The sequence below is a fragment of the Scyliorhinus torazame genome, chromosome 6, assembly GCF_047496885.1.
Source record: "Scyliorhinus torazame isolate Kashiwa2021f chromosome 6, sScyTor2.1, whole genome shotgun sequence".
Lineage (NCBI taxonomy): Eukaryota > Metazoa > Chordata > Chondrichthyes > Carcharhiniformes > Scyliorhinidae > Scyliorhinus > Scyliorhinus torazame.
In genome coordinates, this window is record NC_092712.1 from 55,760,643 (window position 1) to 55,776,624 (window position 15,982).

General features: G+C 45.0%; 1 protein-coding gene across 3 annotated transcripts in view; it reads left to right on the forward strand.

The window, feature by feature from the left end:
• Nucleotides 1-15,982, forward strand: part of ube3c (ubiquitin protein ligase E3C) — a 277,267-nt gene that overhangs the window by 181,885 nt on the left and 79,400 nt on the right. For all 3 annotated transcript variants that reach the window (XM_072508217.1, XM_072508215.1, XM_072508216.1), the window contains one exon: nt 5,873-6,120. In XM_072508217.1, coding sequence (XP_072364318.1) covers nt 5,873-6,120 — 248 coding nt within the window. The remainder of the gene's footprint in view (nt 1-5,872; nt 6,121-15,982) is intronic.

Sequence of the window (15,982 nt, forward strand, 5' to 3'; positions counted from 1 at the left end):
TCTTTTGACTACAATTGATGTGTCTACTAGGTTTCCAGAGGTCATTCCAGTACGTAATATTACAGCTAAAAGGATTGTGGAGGAGTTACTTAAATTCTTTACTAGATATGGACTACCCACAGAAATACAATCGGATCAAGGATCAAATTTTACCTCCATGTTATTCAAAGAAGTTATGGATAGCTTAGGAATAAAACAATTTAAATCAACTGCGTACCATTCAGAATCGCAGGGAGCGTTAGAAAGGTGGCATCAGACATTAAAGACAATGTTGAGGGCGCATTGTCCAGATTATCCAGAGGATTGGGATAAAGGAATCCCATTTGTATTGTTTGCAGTTAGGGATGCACCTAATGAGTCTACCAAATTTAGTCCTTTTGAACTAATTTTTGGTCATGAGGTAAGAGGATCACTTAAATTGATTAAGGAAAAATTGGTGGGTGAGAAATCAGAAATTACACTATTGGATTACGTGTCAAATTTTAGGAAACGTTTAAATAGAGCAGATGAATTGGTTAGACAACATTTGAAAGTTGCACAAAATGTAATGAAACAGGTAGCGGACAAGAAATCCAAAGTTCGTAGTTTTGTCAGTGGGGATAAAGTTTTAGTGTTGTTACCAATGGTAGGTGAGCCTTTAAAAGCTAGGTTTTGTGCACTGTATCAGATTGAAAGGAAATTAAGTGAGGTGAATTATGTGGTAAAAACACAAGATAGAAGGAAGATTCACCGAGTGTGTCATGTGAATATGCTTAAAAGGTACTTTGAAAGGGAAGGAGAGAAAAAGGAGGTTTTAATGATTCTAACTCAAAGTGACGAACCAAATCCAGATGACTGAATTTGACATACCTCAAATTAAATTGGAAAATTAGGATGTTCTTAAAAATTGGGATGAATTGCTAGGTTACCTTCCAGAGGAAAAACGAACTGACATGAAAGAGTTATTGATGTCACATGGGCAAGTTTGTCGAGATAAATTGGGAAGTACTAAAATGGCTATACATGATGTCGATGTGGGAAATGCTGTTCCTATCAAACAACATCCATATAGACTTAATCCTTTAAAATAGGCACAGGTTAACCGAGAGATTGAGAGTATGCTTAAAAATGGCATAATTGAAGTGGGTTGCAGCCAATGGAGCTCACCCATAGTGATGGTACCTAAACCAGACAGTTTTGTGTGGACTATAGAAAGGTGAATGCAGTTACAAGAACGGACTCTTATACTATCCCACGTTTGGAGGATTGCATTGAGAAAGTGGGACAATCTGCTTTTACTTCCAAATTGGATTTACTTAAAGGTTACTGGCAGGTACCTTTATCCGAAAGGGCAAAGGAGATTTCAGCTTTTGTGACTCCAGATGGTATATACCAATTCAAAGTTATGCCATTAAACGCCCCAGCCACGTTTCAGCGGTTAACTAACACAGTTGTTTCAGGATTACCCAATTGTGCGGTATATATCGACGATCTGGTAGTTTTCAGCCACACATGGAAAGAACATTTAAAGCATCTTATGGAGTTATTCGATCAACTTCAGGAGGCGGGTTGGGTGATAAACCTAGCCAAAAGTGAATTTGGAAAAGCCCAAGTCACTTTCCTTGGCCATACAATCGGACAGGGTCAATTGGTCCCACGGGATGTGAAAACAAAAGTTATTGTGGAGTTTCCGATACCCTCAACACGACGGGAAATAATGCGATTTCTTGGTATGAGTGGATTTTACCGGAAATTTGTCCCAAATTTTAGCAGTGTGGTCGCTCCACTGGACCTGCTCAAGAAGCGTAACAAATTCCAGTGGACAGCGGAGTGTCAACAGGCATTTGACGGCCTGAAGGCTGTGTTAACCACTGCTCCTGCGTTAGTCATCCCAAATTATACCAAACCATTCTAACTGGCTGTTGATGCGAGTGATGTGGGCGTAGGTGCGGTGCTTCTACAAGATGAAGACGAAGGGCTAGAGCGGCCTTTTGATTATTTTTCAAAGAAATTGAATTCTCACCAGAAAAGGTATTCGACGATGGAGAAGGAGACTTTGAGTTTGGTGCTGGCTTTGCAACATGTTCACATTTATGTGACCAGCAATCCGTCTGACACCATTACATATACTGATCATAATCCGTTGACGTTTTTGGAGCAATTCCGGAATAACAATGCGAGGCTGTTCCGCTGGAGTTTATTGTTAAAGCCATTTCATTTAAAAATAGTACATATGGCAGGATGGGAAAACGTGATAGCTGATGCTTTGTCATGAATGAGATGAACGGAAGGATTTTGGTTGGAGGAAGAAGAAAAAAAACTAAAATGGGCGATATTATAATACCTGTTTGCGTGTGTTGTTTTTTTTTTAACCGGTAAAGTGTTTTTACTGTGTGCATTTCTTAATTGATGGTGTAAAGGTGAAAAATGAAACCATCTTGAAGCTGATGGGTTTTTTTTTTCTCTTGGGGGAGCAGTCATGTGAGTGTACCTTTAAGAAATGGATGTTTAAGCAATGTTCCTTTACGAAATGGAGCTGATCATATTACTGAAGTGATGTCAGAGGGTGGGGGAAGCTGAGCTCACTTATGCTTTTACATAGATTATATAGATTACATAGAACATACAGTGCAGAAGGAGGCCATTCGGCCCATCGAGTCTGCACCGACCCACATTAATCCCTCACTTCCACCTTATCCCCGCAACCCAATAACCCCTCCCAACCCTTATGGACACTACGGGTAATTTAGCATGGCCAATCCACCTAACCTGCACGTCTTTGGACTGTGGGAGGAAACCGGAGCACCCGGAGGAAACCCACGCACACACGGGGAGAACGTGCAAACTCCACACAGACAGTGACCCAGCGGGGAATCGAACCTGGGGCCCTGGCGCTGTGAAGCCACAGTGCTAATCACTTGTGCTACCGTGCTGCCCAGTTGGTTTCAGTTTGAGGAGAAAGTTGGGAGTGTCTGTGTTTTGCTGAGAGCTGCAGGAAGAAAACACAGCTGGTCTGTTGATGTCTGCAAATCCAAAGGCTATAAATATATTGAATGTAACCTCGTGTCTGTTTTGAAGGTTTGAAGCCTTTTGGATGTTTAAAGGAACAGTTTTCAGGGGGTAGTGTATTATTTTCGGGGTTATCTTTGAAGTAAGGGGTGTTAAGAGATCTAATGTTTATTCAAAAGGTTAATATGAGTTCATGGAATAAACATTGTTTTGTTTTAAAAACCACGTGTCCATAATTGTAATACTACACCTGGGGAACAAGCTGTGTGCTTCAAAAGCATCAATCCATTAAAGGTGGGGGTTGGTTGAACCCCATGATACATTTTGGGGTTCTGAAAACACCTCTCCCATAACACAGGTAATTGAGAAGGCAAATGGAATTTTGTCCTTCATTGCTAGAGGGATGGAGTTTAAAAATGATGGGTATGTTGCAGCTGGGAAGGGTGCTCGTGAGGCCACACCTGGAATACTGAGTACAGTTTTGGTCTCCTTACTTGAGAAAGGATGTCCTTGCACTGGAGGGGGTGCAAAGGAGATTCACTCGCTTGATTCCGGAGTTGAGAGGATTGGCTTATGAGGAGAGACTGAGTTGACTGGGACTGTACTCATTGGAATTTAGAAGAATGAGGGAAGATCTTATGGGAACATATAAAATTATGGAGGGATAGGTAGGATAGGAGCCGGGAGGTTGTTTCCACTGGCGGGTGAAACTAGAACTAGGGGCATAGCCTCAAAATAAGGGGGAGCAGAGTTAGGACTGAATTGATGAGGAACTTCCTCATCAAGGGTTGTGAATCTGTGAAATTCCCTGTCCAATGAAGCAGTTGAGGCTACCTCATTGAATGTTTTTAAGCCAAAGTTAGATTTTTGAACAGTTAGGAATTAAGGGTTATGCAGAGCAGGCAGTCAGTGGAGCCCAGTCCTCAAAAAGATCAGCCATGATCTGATTGGATGGCAGAGCAGGCTCGAGGAGTAGATGGTCTACTCCTGCCCCTAGTTCTTATGTTCTGATTCCAGATCTAAGTCCAGACTGCGTTTCACCAATTTCTGCTTCAATATGTATTATTTCTTTCTATTATGATTTCCAAGATCACTTTAATGAGCATTAAGCTTATAGTTCTAAAATGATTGCATTCCATTACTTTAGGTTTCTTAGGTAACTTAACGAACGATTAAGGTCTTGACTCATTTGGAATATATTCTTTGCTGTACATTTAATCACACATTTCTGTTCCCACTTTAATTTCTGTTTCTCCAAAGGCTTTTAGATGTTCATTTATTACTTCATCTATGCTTTTCCTGTACTCATCAGTTTCAAAGCATTCTTTACCTCTGATATATCATTTTGATCCTTTATTTGACTCTATTTTAAGGACTCCCTCCACTTGAATCATCAGACAATTCACTTTGGAAGGGGAAAGCAAAGAAACACACCCGGGAATGCTGAAATAGAAAATAAAATAAAGAATGCATGCAGGCTAAAGAGGAACGGTATAACGAGGTGTGACAGAGAGAAAGAGATGACAACAGATAATGGATGCATAAAAGACAATGATGGTAAAATATTCTTTGAAAGGGGCGCAACAGCATAAAGATGGACAAAATATAGAAGTGAATTGTCTGATGATTCAAGTGGAGGCAGTCCTTAAAATAGAGTCAAATAAAGGATCAATAGTAATGCGCCCCTTTCAAAGAATATTTTACCATCATTGTCTTTTATGCATCCGTTATCTGTTGTTATCTCTTTCTATCTGTCAAAATTTCATCTTGTGCAGAATTTATTTTGTGATTTATTTTTTATATACTAGTTTCAATAGTTAATCACACCTCGTTATACCGTTCCTCTTTAGCCTGCATGCATTCTATATTTTCTTTTCAATTTCAGCATTCCGGGGTGTGTTTCTTTGCTTTCCCCTTTCTATCATCATTGCTCATATCTCATCTTTTGTCTCTTTTTCTATTCCGCTTTGGTAGTGTTTCTTTTGCAGCATGTTGTAAACACTTTCATGTTTTCCATTCACTTTCTAATTCTTATTTGAGACCTCTTTTTTTTTCGTTTTTCTGAAAAATAAGATTAATAAAATTAAGATGAAACTGAAAATACCAAAACATGCAAATTTGTGTGACCATTTGGACTTCTGGCATGAGAGACACATTCACTTCAATTTAAAAAATGCAAATATGCTTTCCTTGGGAGTGAGGAAACCGAACAAACAGGTTTCACAATAAAAATTGGGAAGCCAAGGCTGTCCAGGCTTTTAAAGGTAGAGGTTGTACAGCATAATTATGACTTGGGACTTCATTAAAACACATTTACACCTCATTCAACAAAACTTAACTTTTACAATGAGAAAAGCGTGTGAAAAGTTGAAGTTTACATGTTTATTCCTTTTTTAAAAAATCAATGTAGAGTAGCCAATTCATTTTTTTTCCAATTAAGGAGCAATTTTAGCATAGCCAATCCACCTATCCTGCACATCCTTTGGGTTGTGGGGGTGAAACCCACGCAAACATGGGAAGAATGCGCAAACTCCACACGGACAGTGACCCAGAGCCGGGATCGAACCTGGAACCTAAACGCCATGAGGCAGCAATGCTAGCCACTGTGCTGCCCTTACATCTTTATTCCTGATTACTTCTGCGAAGACTGCCTGAGTGCACCCTGTGGCAGGCCAGGTTATTGCTGATAGCAACTTCCAGATTTCTGCATTTAGCTGTGCACATGCAGACACCAGAAGCTGTTGTCAGTTTTACCCAGTGGTGGCAGTAAACTCTAAAGTTATTGTCATTCCAGCCCAAATTCCTGATCTATGTTATGCATTTTGTAAAAGTAACCATTTAGAGCAATATATGTTGAAAAATAAATGTTGCCCTTATTTTCCAGAATCTGATCTGAGAAAAAGAATACGCGTTCACTTACTAAATGCACACGGTTTAGATGAAGCTGGAATTGATGGTGGGGGAATATTCAGAGAATTTCTTAATGAACTGCTCAAGACTGGATTTAACCCAAACCAGGGATTTTTTAAAACAACAAATGAAGGGCTTCTGTATCCGAATCCTGCAGCAAAAATGCTGGTTGGCGATCACTTCACCAGACATTACTACTTTCTAGGAAGGATGTTGGGAAAGGTAAGAATTGAATTCTTCAAATATCAAATATCTTGGCTAAATATGTGTTATCTTCAGAAACAGCTTAAAAAAAACATTTTTAAGAAACTCCTATATTCAAGCTAGCTTAAGGAAACTGTTTGCACAAATTGTTAGCCTTGGAATCCATGCATTGATGGAGAAGGGTGGTGATAAGATAGAGCTGGGTGTCGTCAGCCCACATTTAAAAACTAATGCTGAGATTTTAGATGAGAAATCGGATGCAGCAAAGGATAAATCTTTGGGCAGCACCAGTGGCAAGAAGAGAAACTATTTACAAATGACGCTTTAGCTACAATTAGATAGGTAGAAATGGATTTTGAAAGTGCAGTTGTAAGTGAATTGGGTAATTTTTCCAGGGACGGATACAGAAGGAAGTAGATTTTGAACATGGGGGAGGGGGGGGGGGGGTGGAAGAGAGAGAGAGGGGTGGATGGTGGGTGTGGGTGCAAAGTGTTGCAAGGAAGTAATTAGAAATGGGCTTATCTGTGATTGCTGGGATAGGACAAACAAAACCACGTGAAATAGCAAGGTCAAAGGGAAGGCCATGAATATGGGTTGGGCAGTTTACGTAGAGGGAACAATTTTGGGAGGATCCGAGGGCAGCGAACTCTGGAGAGAAAACCGAGTGAATTGAGAATGAGGTGAAACTAGCTGAAGATGAGGGAGAAAAACACTAAAGATATCTAAGTGAGAAAATTATTATTGTACTTGGGAGGGAGGTAGATCTGGACTTGGGTGGGGGCGAGGGGAAGGAGGAGGGGGGGTGGCGGACGTTGGTGGAACAAGGTGGAATGTTCAAAGCAGGAGAAAAACATCAAGTGGAATGGCTCAGGCCACCATCGCAATCTTGACTGGGCAAGAAATGATGGAAAATTGCCAGAATGAATTATCCACCAATATTATTTATTCTCAAGGGATAAAGTGAATGCTTTACTTGCTGCCATTGCTCCCTACATTCTCAAATATGGTAATCTGCAAGGAATCATTTTCCAAGGTTTTCAGTTACCAATTTATAAATTGGTCATTGGTCACATTTATGTTTGAATGTTGTACGTTTATACGTTTTTGTTGTATTCAGTGACTTGACACGCCTCCGGTAGTCAATTTGCTGTCTCATCAATGTAGTATAGTGATAACACAAATTTGGTCAACATTGCTCCACTGGAATTGGTTTCCTTTTTTAATAAGACATCTTTCCCTGTATGATGCCTGCTATTTGGGCACAAATATATTTGTCAGCATTAAATTTCATTCAGCTGTTAGTTTGGTATCTTCCAATTACATTTAGTTTTGGCAGTCATTTTTAATGTGGATCTAGAATCTCAATCAAAGGGTTACTTTCATCGTATATTACTTGGGTGGGGATGGGGGTCGAATTAAATTCCCATACCTGCTGAGGTTATTCATAGCACTGCCTTCTCAACCTTGCCCCTCGCCTGAGGTGTGGTGATCCTCCGGTTAAACCTCAAAGGGGAAAGCAGCCTATAATCATCGTGGACTATGGCGACTTTAATTACTTATTATTGGATCGTATTTATTCAGAAGTGGGGGACAACAATAAAGCAGAAATGGAGTTCACCCATCTTTCTGCTTAAATAGATCTCGTAAAATATTTTTTTATTGTCTGGTGGCTTGAATTTTAATGAAGCATCTGTTGTACTTGTGTTTTTGATTTCCTTTGTTGCTAACTTTTGGTTGGTTCAATTGGCTCTGTTTTATAACGTTTGCTCGAGAGTCGCCAGGTATCTTTATGATGCCGCCACGAGGTTCGGGTTCAAGTACTGATCAATAACTCAACACACCAATTAGTAAGATTCAAATCAAAGCACATTTATTATACACAGTAAATCACTACTTATGCATAAACTCTACTTTCTAGGTTATTTCTATCACTAACAGGCGTATACTTAGCTTCGGACTGGCCCACCAGGTCAGGGGAACAAATGGCCTTTCGTTCAGGTCCTGAGTCTGCGGGATTCAAAAGCTGGTATGGACTGGTAGCTAGGAGCGCCTATCTCGTAGCGACTTGAGACTTAGTTGCTTGGAGGCCGCTGGACAGTTCACTCTCAGGGGTTCCTTCGTGTTGCTGAGTGACCCTGTCAAGAAGGACAATTTGAACTTGGGGGCTTTACTTTATAGTCCCCAGGGGCTTCCCGCCCTTTGGGGCGGACCCCGTACCTGGTTCCAAGTGATTGGACTACTTTCCGATCACTTGGATCGATTTCTCCAATGCTGATCGCTGGGCGGTCCTAAGTGTCCGTTGGCCTTCCTTTGTTTTGGCTCCTGCTGGCGCCGAGGAGTCTGGCTTGGCTTTGTTTACCTTTACTGTTGCCATTGTGCCTGGGGATCGCACATTACTATGCAGATGGCTGCTGGTTTTGGTGCTGTCTGGTTGTTTTGCAGGTTCCAATATACATGATTCCTGTATTTGCTAGTCTTTGCCTGTGCTGGCTGAATTTCCCTTCAGCCTTTGCGGTTCTCCATTTTAAGTTGGGAAGTGGCCAACTCAGGTGGCTACACTCCCTCCTTGTGATCATAACGCGAAGCGTGAAGGATCACATAACTGCACTGTCTTCATTCCCTGACCCGGCGAGCACTCTTCTATGGCCTCTACACTGACCATAACTGTGCAAGAAAAATTTTAACTGAACATTCTAAGTGGCGCTATGTCAAAACAGGGACATGCATTACAAAATAAGAAAAACGGTACCTCTAACTGTGTCCTCACCAAACTACACTCACTCAAACATTCAATCATACTAACTTCCTTAATGATACAAACAAAATCATAGCAGCATTATTAACATTTTTCCTGGCTTGGCAGTCAAGCTCAGGATTGTACAATCGCTCATGAAACACATTTCTTTATTCACAAAAGGAACGCAAACGAATGTCCTTTATTATAGATCGCGGGGGTCGAGAGTCTGGTCATAACCGAAAATAGGTGATCTTATCCTATATACCGGGGTGCGAGCGCGGCAGGCTCTCCTTCGCCATTTTCTCATGCGGATATCTACACGATGCTGCAGAGTATCGCCAATACTAGTAGGGATTCTATTAAGTAGGACAGGGAGTACCAGGTTATAAACCTGTCGCACCAAGATGGTGTGGTGTCGCTTGTGACTGGGCTCTGGGTGCTATGGGGGAGTGAATCATTAACGGCTGGGGGGAGTTGGGGTCAGGGGGTTCGTGTTCGTGCACAACCAAATGTTCATTAGGGTGATGAGCAACACTGAGGATGTCCTCATGGTTCTTCTTTCTCTTCTCTTCTCTTCTCTTCGTTTCGCCGCTTTTCCTGGAGCATCTGGTGTTCTGTGGGATCAAGCATAGTGTCTGTTAATATCTTGGTTTAATATCTCGTGCGGTAGTATATCTGTCCTTTTGTGCCAATTCTCCCTTTATAATTTGTCACCATGTGTGACTCCCTCATTTTTTTTAAAAAACTGAATATTCAGGACAAGACACACTTTAAAAATACTGAAACAGTGCGAGCCATCTCGCAGGCTGTGCGATTTACCATCCAAATGTTTGAGGATGTAAATAGCATAGGGATGGCAACCTAAGGGTTGCCGGAAAACAAAACACAACTTTTTGAACCAAAAATGCCGAAATGAGGTGCGTATGGGCCGCGACGGGTAAGATTTGGATGGAATCCCCGGGTAGGACGGCGACCAATGCAGTGTGTGCCCTACCCGAGCGTAGCTGACCAGAGGGGGGTCCCCAGGCAGGGCGGGTCCCAATGCCGTTTCTCCACTGCCTGAGCAACCGACAAGAACGGGCAAAAATGTAGTCGTCGTGGGGGGTTGCCGTATTGGTTGTACCTTCGAACCAGAAGGGCAGTTATGAACGGGGGTTTGGCAAGCTCTCAGCGGTTTCTGCCGATGAGCGTGCGGGCAAGTTCTCAGAGGTTTCGGCCGAAAAATAAAGCGTGGGGCCGTGGAAAAAAATTTCAGATCTTACAAACAACATGTGACAATACCACTACAAACAACATTAAACATGCTGCAGGTTCCATCAGAAAGGACACCGTTTTCTCCCGAGCGGTTCCTTTTTAAAACATCATCTGGACACCTCAGTTATCGGTTGCGAACAGGGTCGCAAGGGGGTTCTCGCTTTGGGAGTCAGACTCAAAGTCATCATCTTTTCCCGGATGTCATGCTCTCGAATCTATCAGGGCTGATAGGGCTGAATGGTGCGATTTGGGGTCCATCTCGTCGTTCCGGACGAGCCTGTCTGAGTTGTCGCGGTGCCAAAAGGTGGTGTCTAGTTCTGTGGGGACGGAATCGGGGTCGTAATCGTAGGGTGGTGGTCTTTGGTGGGGTTTGTTGAGGCAAGTGATGAGGAAGGGATCACTCTAATCGTGGTCAGATTCGCTGGGTGTGGGTCCTGTTGCCTGGGGATAGTAGGGAGGCGTGCTGTGGCTGTGGCCTGAGTCGCTGTCGCTGCTGCTGCTGTCTGTGGGTGTTCCGGGGCGGAGTCTAGAGTTCGGGGGTGGAGTCGAGGGCGAGTCCGTGGATGTGGTGGGCGTGTTGGGGGGGGGGCTAGGAATACGTTGGCTATGGGCGAGTCTGCTGCGTCGAGCATGCGTGGTGTGACTGTGGGCCATATGCCTTAAGCTGGTTGATATGGAACCACGCAGTCTTTCCGTTGGGGAACTTAATTTTGTACACGAGGGGCTTACTTTGTCCGCAATGGAGTACGGACCTGAATATTTAGGTGACAGGAATGTGCTGGGGTTGCATATGGAGAGCATGACCTGCTGTCCTACACTGAACTCAGTTGCATGTACTGTCTTATCGAAACAGGCCTTGCTCTGTTTCTTTCGTGTGCCTAATGATACCGCGGCTGCTAGCTGAGCCGTTTTAACATTCTCTACCAGTTGTTCCACTGCTTTCTCGTGTGTGAGGGCCGTCACTTCGGGGCTGGTCAAATCTAATCCCAATAAAAATTCTGTGCCTTTCATGGGCCGTCTGGTCATGAGGGTGTGTGGGGTGTAACCTGTAGATGTTGAAACTGTATTTCGCAAAAACATCAGCGCGAAAGGGAGGACTGAATCCCAAGTGGTGTTTTGCTGGACCATTTTTCGGAGGGTAGCTTTTACGGTCCGATTCATGCGCTCCACGATACCACTTGACTGGGGGTGGTATGCGATGTGGAATTTTTGGGTCATGCCAAATATCGTGAGGACATTCTTCATGACACATCCCGTAAAATGGGAACCTTGGTCGGTTTCAATGCTGCGGGGGAGTCCCCATCTCGTAAAGATGTGGTGGGTTAAGATTTTGGCTATGGTCTTTGCCGTGTTCGTTCTGGATGGGAATGCCTCTACCCATTTTGTAAACGTGTCTTATCACAACGAGTACATACTTGTAACCATTCCTGCAAGGGGGCAATGGTCCTATAAAATCAATCTGGAGGTTAGTCCAGGGGACATTAGCGGGGCTGTGACTAAGTTGAGCTTTCTTGCCATATCTGTCCGGATTGTTCTGGGCACAGATGAGGCAATTCTCAACGTAGTGCGTTGCGTCTTTTAAGCTGGGCCACCAACAGAGCTGCCTGAGGTGGGCTATAGTGGGATCAATTCCCTGATGTCAATGACTGTGATGGAACAAACAAATGATCTGATTCCTGTCCTGTTCAGGAACCACATAATGGGTGTCTTTTAACACCACACCGTCATGTGTGGTCAGTGCATTTTTAAACCTATCGTAAGGTGCCGTAAATTTTCCTTTTAAAATCTCCCTGAGATTGTTATCCTGCTTCTGGGCCTGTACTAAATCCTCTATTAGTCTGCGAGACCTGAACTGCATTTACTGGTGCGCTTTCGGGGGGGGGGGGGGGGGGGTGTACAAAAATAGCCGTGCCTGGAACCTGCTTTTGCCAGTGCGACGGCTTTTACATTTCCAGCGGGGGGAGGAATGATGGTGACTACGAACTTTAACTATTCCAAAAGTCCTGCCCTGGGCTTTTTCTAAAATGTGACGGAGCAATGGGGCTGAGGGGAGGGGTTTTCCGTCTGCGGAAACAAATCCTCTTGCTTTCCACAGGGGTAGGAATTCTGTAAGGCTATTGCAGACATAGAGGCTGTCCGAGTATATGTCTGCTGGGCTGGGAAGGAATCTGGGTGTTCTACAATGTACGCCACGGCTGCTAGTTCTGCTGCCTGTGCACCTAAGTGTCCTGGAAGTTTTATTGCTATTTCAGGGACGCGCCCTAGAATTCTATAAATGCTGCATCCTGTTATGCGCTTCCCTTCTAATATTGTGGAAGATCCATCCACATATATTCTTATGGGTTCGCACGTGTCTGTGTGCTTGGGGCTCTGGGTTGGACTACCTATCTTTCTGGGGGGTGTTTTTGCAATAAAAGGGCTTGTGTTGTGGTGTGGTGAGATGATTTCACATTCGTGGGGGGTTCCGGGGTACTGTAGGTTATCTGCTAAGAAAGTGTGGGTCTTGGTCCTTTTAACGGTGGTGTCCCGTCCCTGCAAAAGAAGGGTCCATCTGGCTGCTCTTATTTGACTGACTGTACCGTCCTTAAGTCGTCAGTCCAGTAAAAGTTGGGTGGGGGGGTGTTCTGTGAGGATTGTGATGGGGTTCAGTCCGGTTATGTATGAAAACTATTGTACTGCCCAAAAAACTGCGAGCAGGTGCCTTTCACAGGCTGAAAATCCCTGCTCCACAGCATCTAAGACTCTGGGGGTGTAAGCCACGGGCCTTAACTGTTCGTGCCGTTCCTGGAGGAGCACGGCCGAAAGGGCCGTGCTTGTTACCTCTATCGCATAGGGGGAAAACGGGTCAGGAACTTGTAGTGCGGGGGCTGCTATGAGTGCTCTTTTCAAAGAGTCCACAGCATCCGTACGCTGCGGAAGCCATTCCCAGGGGGATCCTTTCTTTAGGAGGTCTGAGAGGGGTGCTGCCTTGCTGGCGAAACCGTCAGTGGTTTCGGCAGTAGCCAACCAGTCCTAAAAACGATCGGAGGGCTGAAACATTCTGGGGAAAGGGCAATTTGGCAATCGAGTCAATTCTTTTGTGCTCGATCTCGTGTTAACCGTGCGTGATAATTGTACCCAAATATATCACCTTGTTTTCCAAAATCTGGGCCTTTTTGGGGTTTACCTTCCAACCATTTTTCTGTAGGAGTTCCAGGAGTTCGGCCAGAAGCTCGATGTGCTCTGCCTTGGTGTCTGGCTGCAGTAATAGGTCGTCCACATACTGGACCAGACATTTGGGGCGAGAAAATTTTGACAAACCATTTGCCAGCTGTTGGTGGAAAATGGAAGGGGAATTGTGGAAACCTTGTGGAAGGCATGTCCACGTGTACTGTTGATTTTTAAAAGTGAAGGCAAATTTGTACTGGCACGCTTTTGCCAATGGAATGGACCAGAATCCATTACTGACGCCCAAAACCGTAAAGTATCGTGAGTTGAGTCCCCTTTTAGCATGGTCTCGGGACTTGTGGGGGCTGCTGCGGGGGTGACTTTGTTGAGTTCCCGGTAATCGATGGTCAGTTGCCATGATCCATCGGGCTTTCTCACTGGCGAAATCGGGGCATTATTAGTGGAGGCTACTGATCTGAGTACGCCCTGCTCTAATAAGCTGTCGATAACTTTTGCGATTTCTCCCTCTGCCTCTTGGTGAAATCCGTATTGCTTTTGGGGTCTGGGGTCAGGTCCTGTGATTTGTACTGAACCAGTCATCCGGCCACAGTCGTGTTTGTGGGTCGCGAATGCTGTCCTGTGCTTCTGCAGATCTGCCCTAACCTGCTTGTCTGTGCTAATTGTGGTCGGGTCAAACCAAAATTGGCCAACTGCGCTAATCCTGGTTGCATATTCTCCTATGGTGAGCGTTGCGGGGGCTGTTGCAGATTTTGCCATTCTCCAAACACATTGGTTGACTGGTTCAAAGGATAGGTTGTGGGAATTCATAAAATCTATGCCTAAAATGTGTTCTGCTGTGTGGGGTAGATTGACTAAAACTATGGGGTGCCTGGTGGTGATGTTGCCGATTTGAATGGGTACAGGGGCTGTGATGTGTGCCTGCTGTGAGTGGCCTGTAAAGCCGCTGAGGGTGATGGTGGCTGTCGTGGGCCACGTGTCCTTTTGAAACATGGTGGAGGAATTGCTTGTGGTGCGAGACCCTCCTGTGTCCCAGAGAAACTCGATGGGCTGTCCCCGTATCTTTGCTGCAACTACTGGTCGGCCGGACCTATCCCAAAGTGTGTCGCAGACCCAACTGGGGGAGCCCGAGCACAGTCAGTCTGTTCCGTTCAGGTCCGTCTGATCTGAATGGGTGCTCACACTATGTAAGGGCTCTGTCCTATTCTTATTCAGAGTGCCTGCTGGGCTCTCTGTGGCTTTCGTGGGGCATTGCATTCTCTTGCAATGTGTCCTAACTGTCCACAGTTGTAACACACCTGTGGCTTTTGTGGGGGGTTGTTCCTGCCTTCATTTACCCATGCGGGGTTCTGGTGTGCCTTAACTGTGTGTATGTCTGCTTCTGCCTGCTGTTCCTCGGGATTTTTATTTGTGGGTTTGTTTTGAACAGATTGCTCCCAGGTGCGGGACAATCTTTTTACAACCCATTTCTCATTATGAGCCTCCTCTGAGGGATCAGAATTGGCACAAGCTTTTTGTCCTGTTTCTGTGGCATGGGAGATAAGGGTGCGGGTCCATTTGGCCATGTTGTCTGGGGACAAATGGGTGCGGTCTAAGTCTCCGAAAAATTCTGCGAAATGGATCCACAAGCGTCCAGCAAACGCTGTGGGGTGCTCAATTTTCTTTTGCCTGCACTTATTGAGGCCTTCTACGGGGTCACCCCTGTTATATGCGATCGCGTCTAGGATCACGGTATGCATTTCTGCAAGGGTGCCTCCTACATTCTGTGGGTCGGGAAGGGCTGCTACGACTGAAGGGTCTAAACTCAAAACTGTGAGCCTTACTTGCTCTCGCTCAACCAGGCTGTACATGGTAGCCTGCTGTTTTACTCTGGCAAGGAAGTGGTGGGGGTCTGAGGTGGGGAGGAACGGTTTGATTTTATCGTACGCGTCCCGTAATTGGGTCACTGTTAAGGGGGTGTGTACAGAAATTCCGTGTCGTCCGATGTGGCTGTGCGGTGGGTGGTGACTGGGTTCATTGGAGCCTGAACTATCTGCTCTGGGGGGGGGTTGGGGCACTTTTCTCTTCTGGGGCTTTCCCTGCGCACATGTTCCCTGAACATATCTCTGCGCTGTCTCACTCAATTCTTCCCAATCAGGGCCGTCTTCCTCATCTAACTGTGATCCAAAGGTTTCCTGGAATCCTTTTTGAACTGAAAGCAGAGATTGCAGCTCTGCAATCTGCTTCCGGCACTTTGCGTGGTCTAATGACCTTTGTCTTTGCTCCGTGGTGGTAGTATGGAGTGCTCTTAACGCTGCCTTCAGGTCACTACACTGCCTCTGCAATGCCTCTACCTGCTTCTCTGTTTCCTCTCGTACCAGGACTGCACGTTGCGTGTCCTGATAAGGCCTTTTCGTACTGGGATTGGAAGCTGCTTAGGTGCGCCAGACAAGACTGGTGTGCCCGCTTGGCATCATCCACCTCCCCGTCCTTTGCTGCTAACTTCCTTCTTAATTCCAGGTTCTCTTTCTCTATCTCGCTCACATCGACCTTACTCATTAGATGTGCCTCCTCTATCTCTCTGCGGAGCGTCCGAACCTCCTCTGTGCCACGCAATTGTGCCAAACAGGACACGATTGCCATCGGCTTGCGAGCTTTTCCTTGGCTTTTCTTGTGAATCTCGCTCCGGTTCTCCCACCAAGTATGTCCTATACTCCCGGGACCTGTTTCCTCATTGTCACAGAA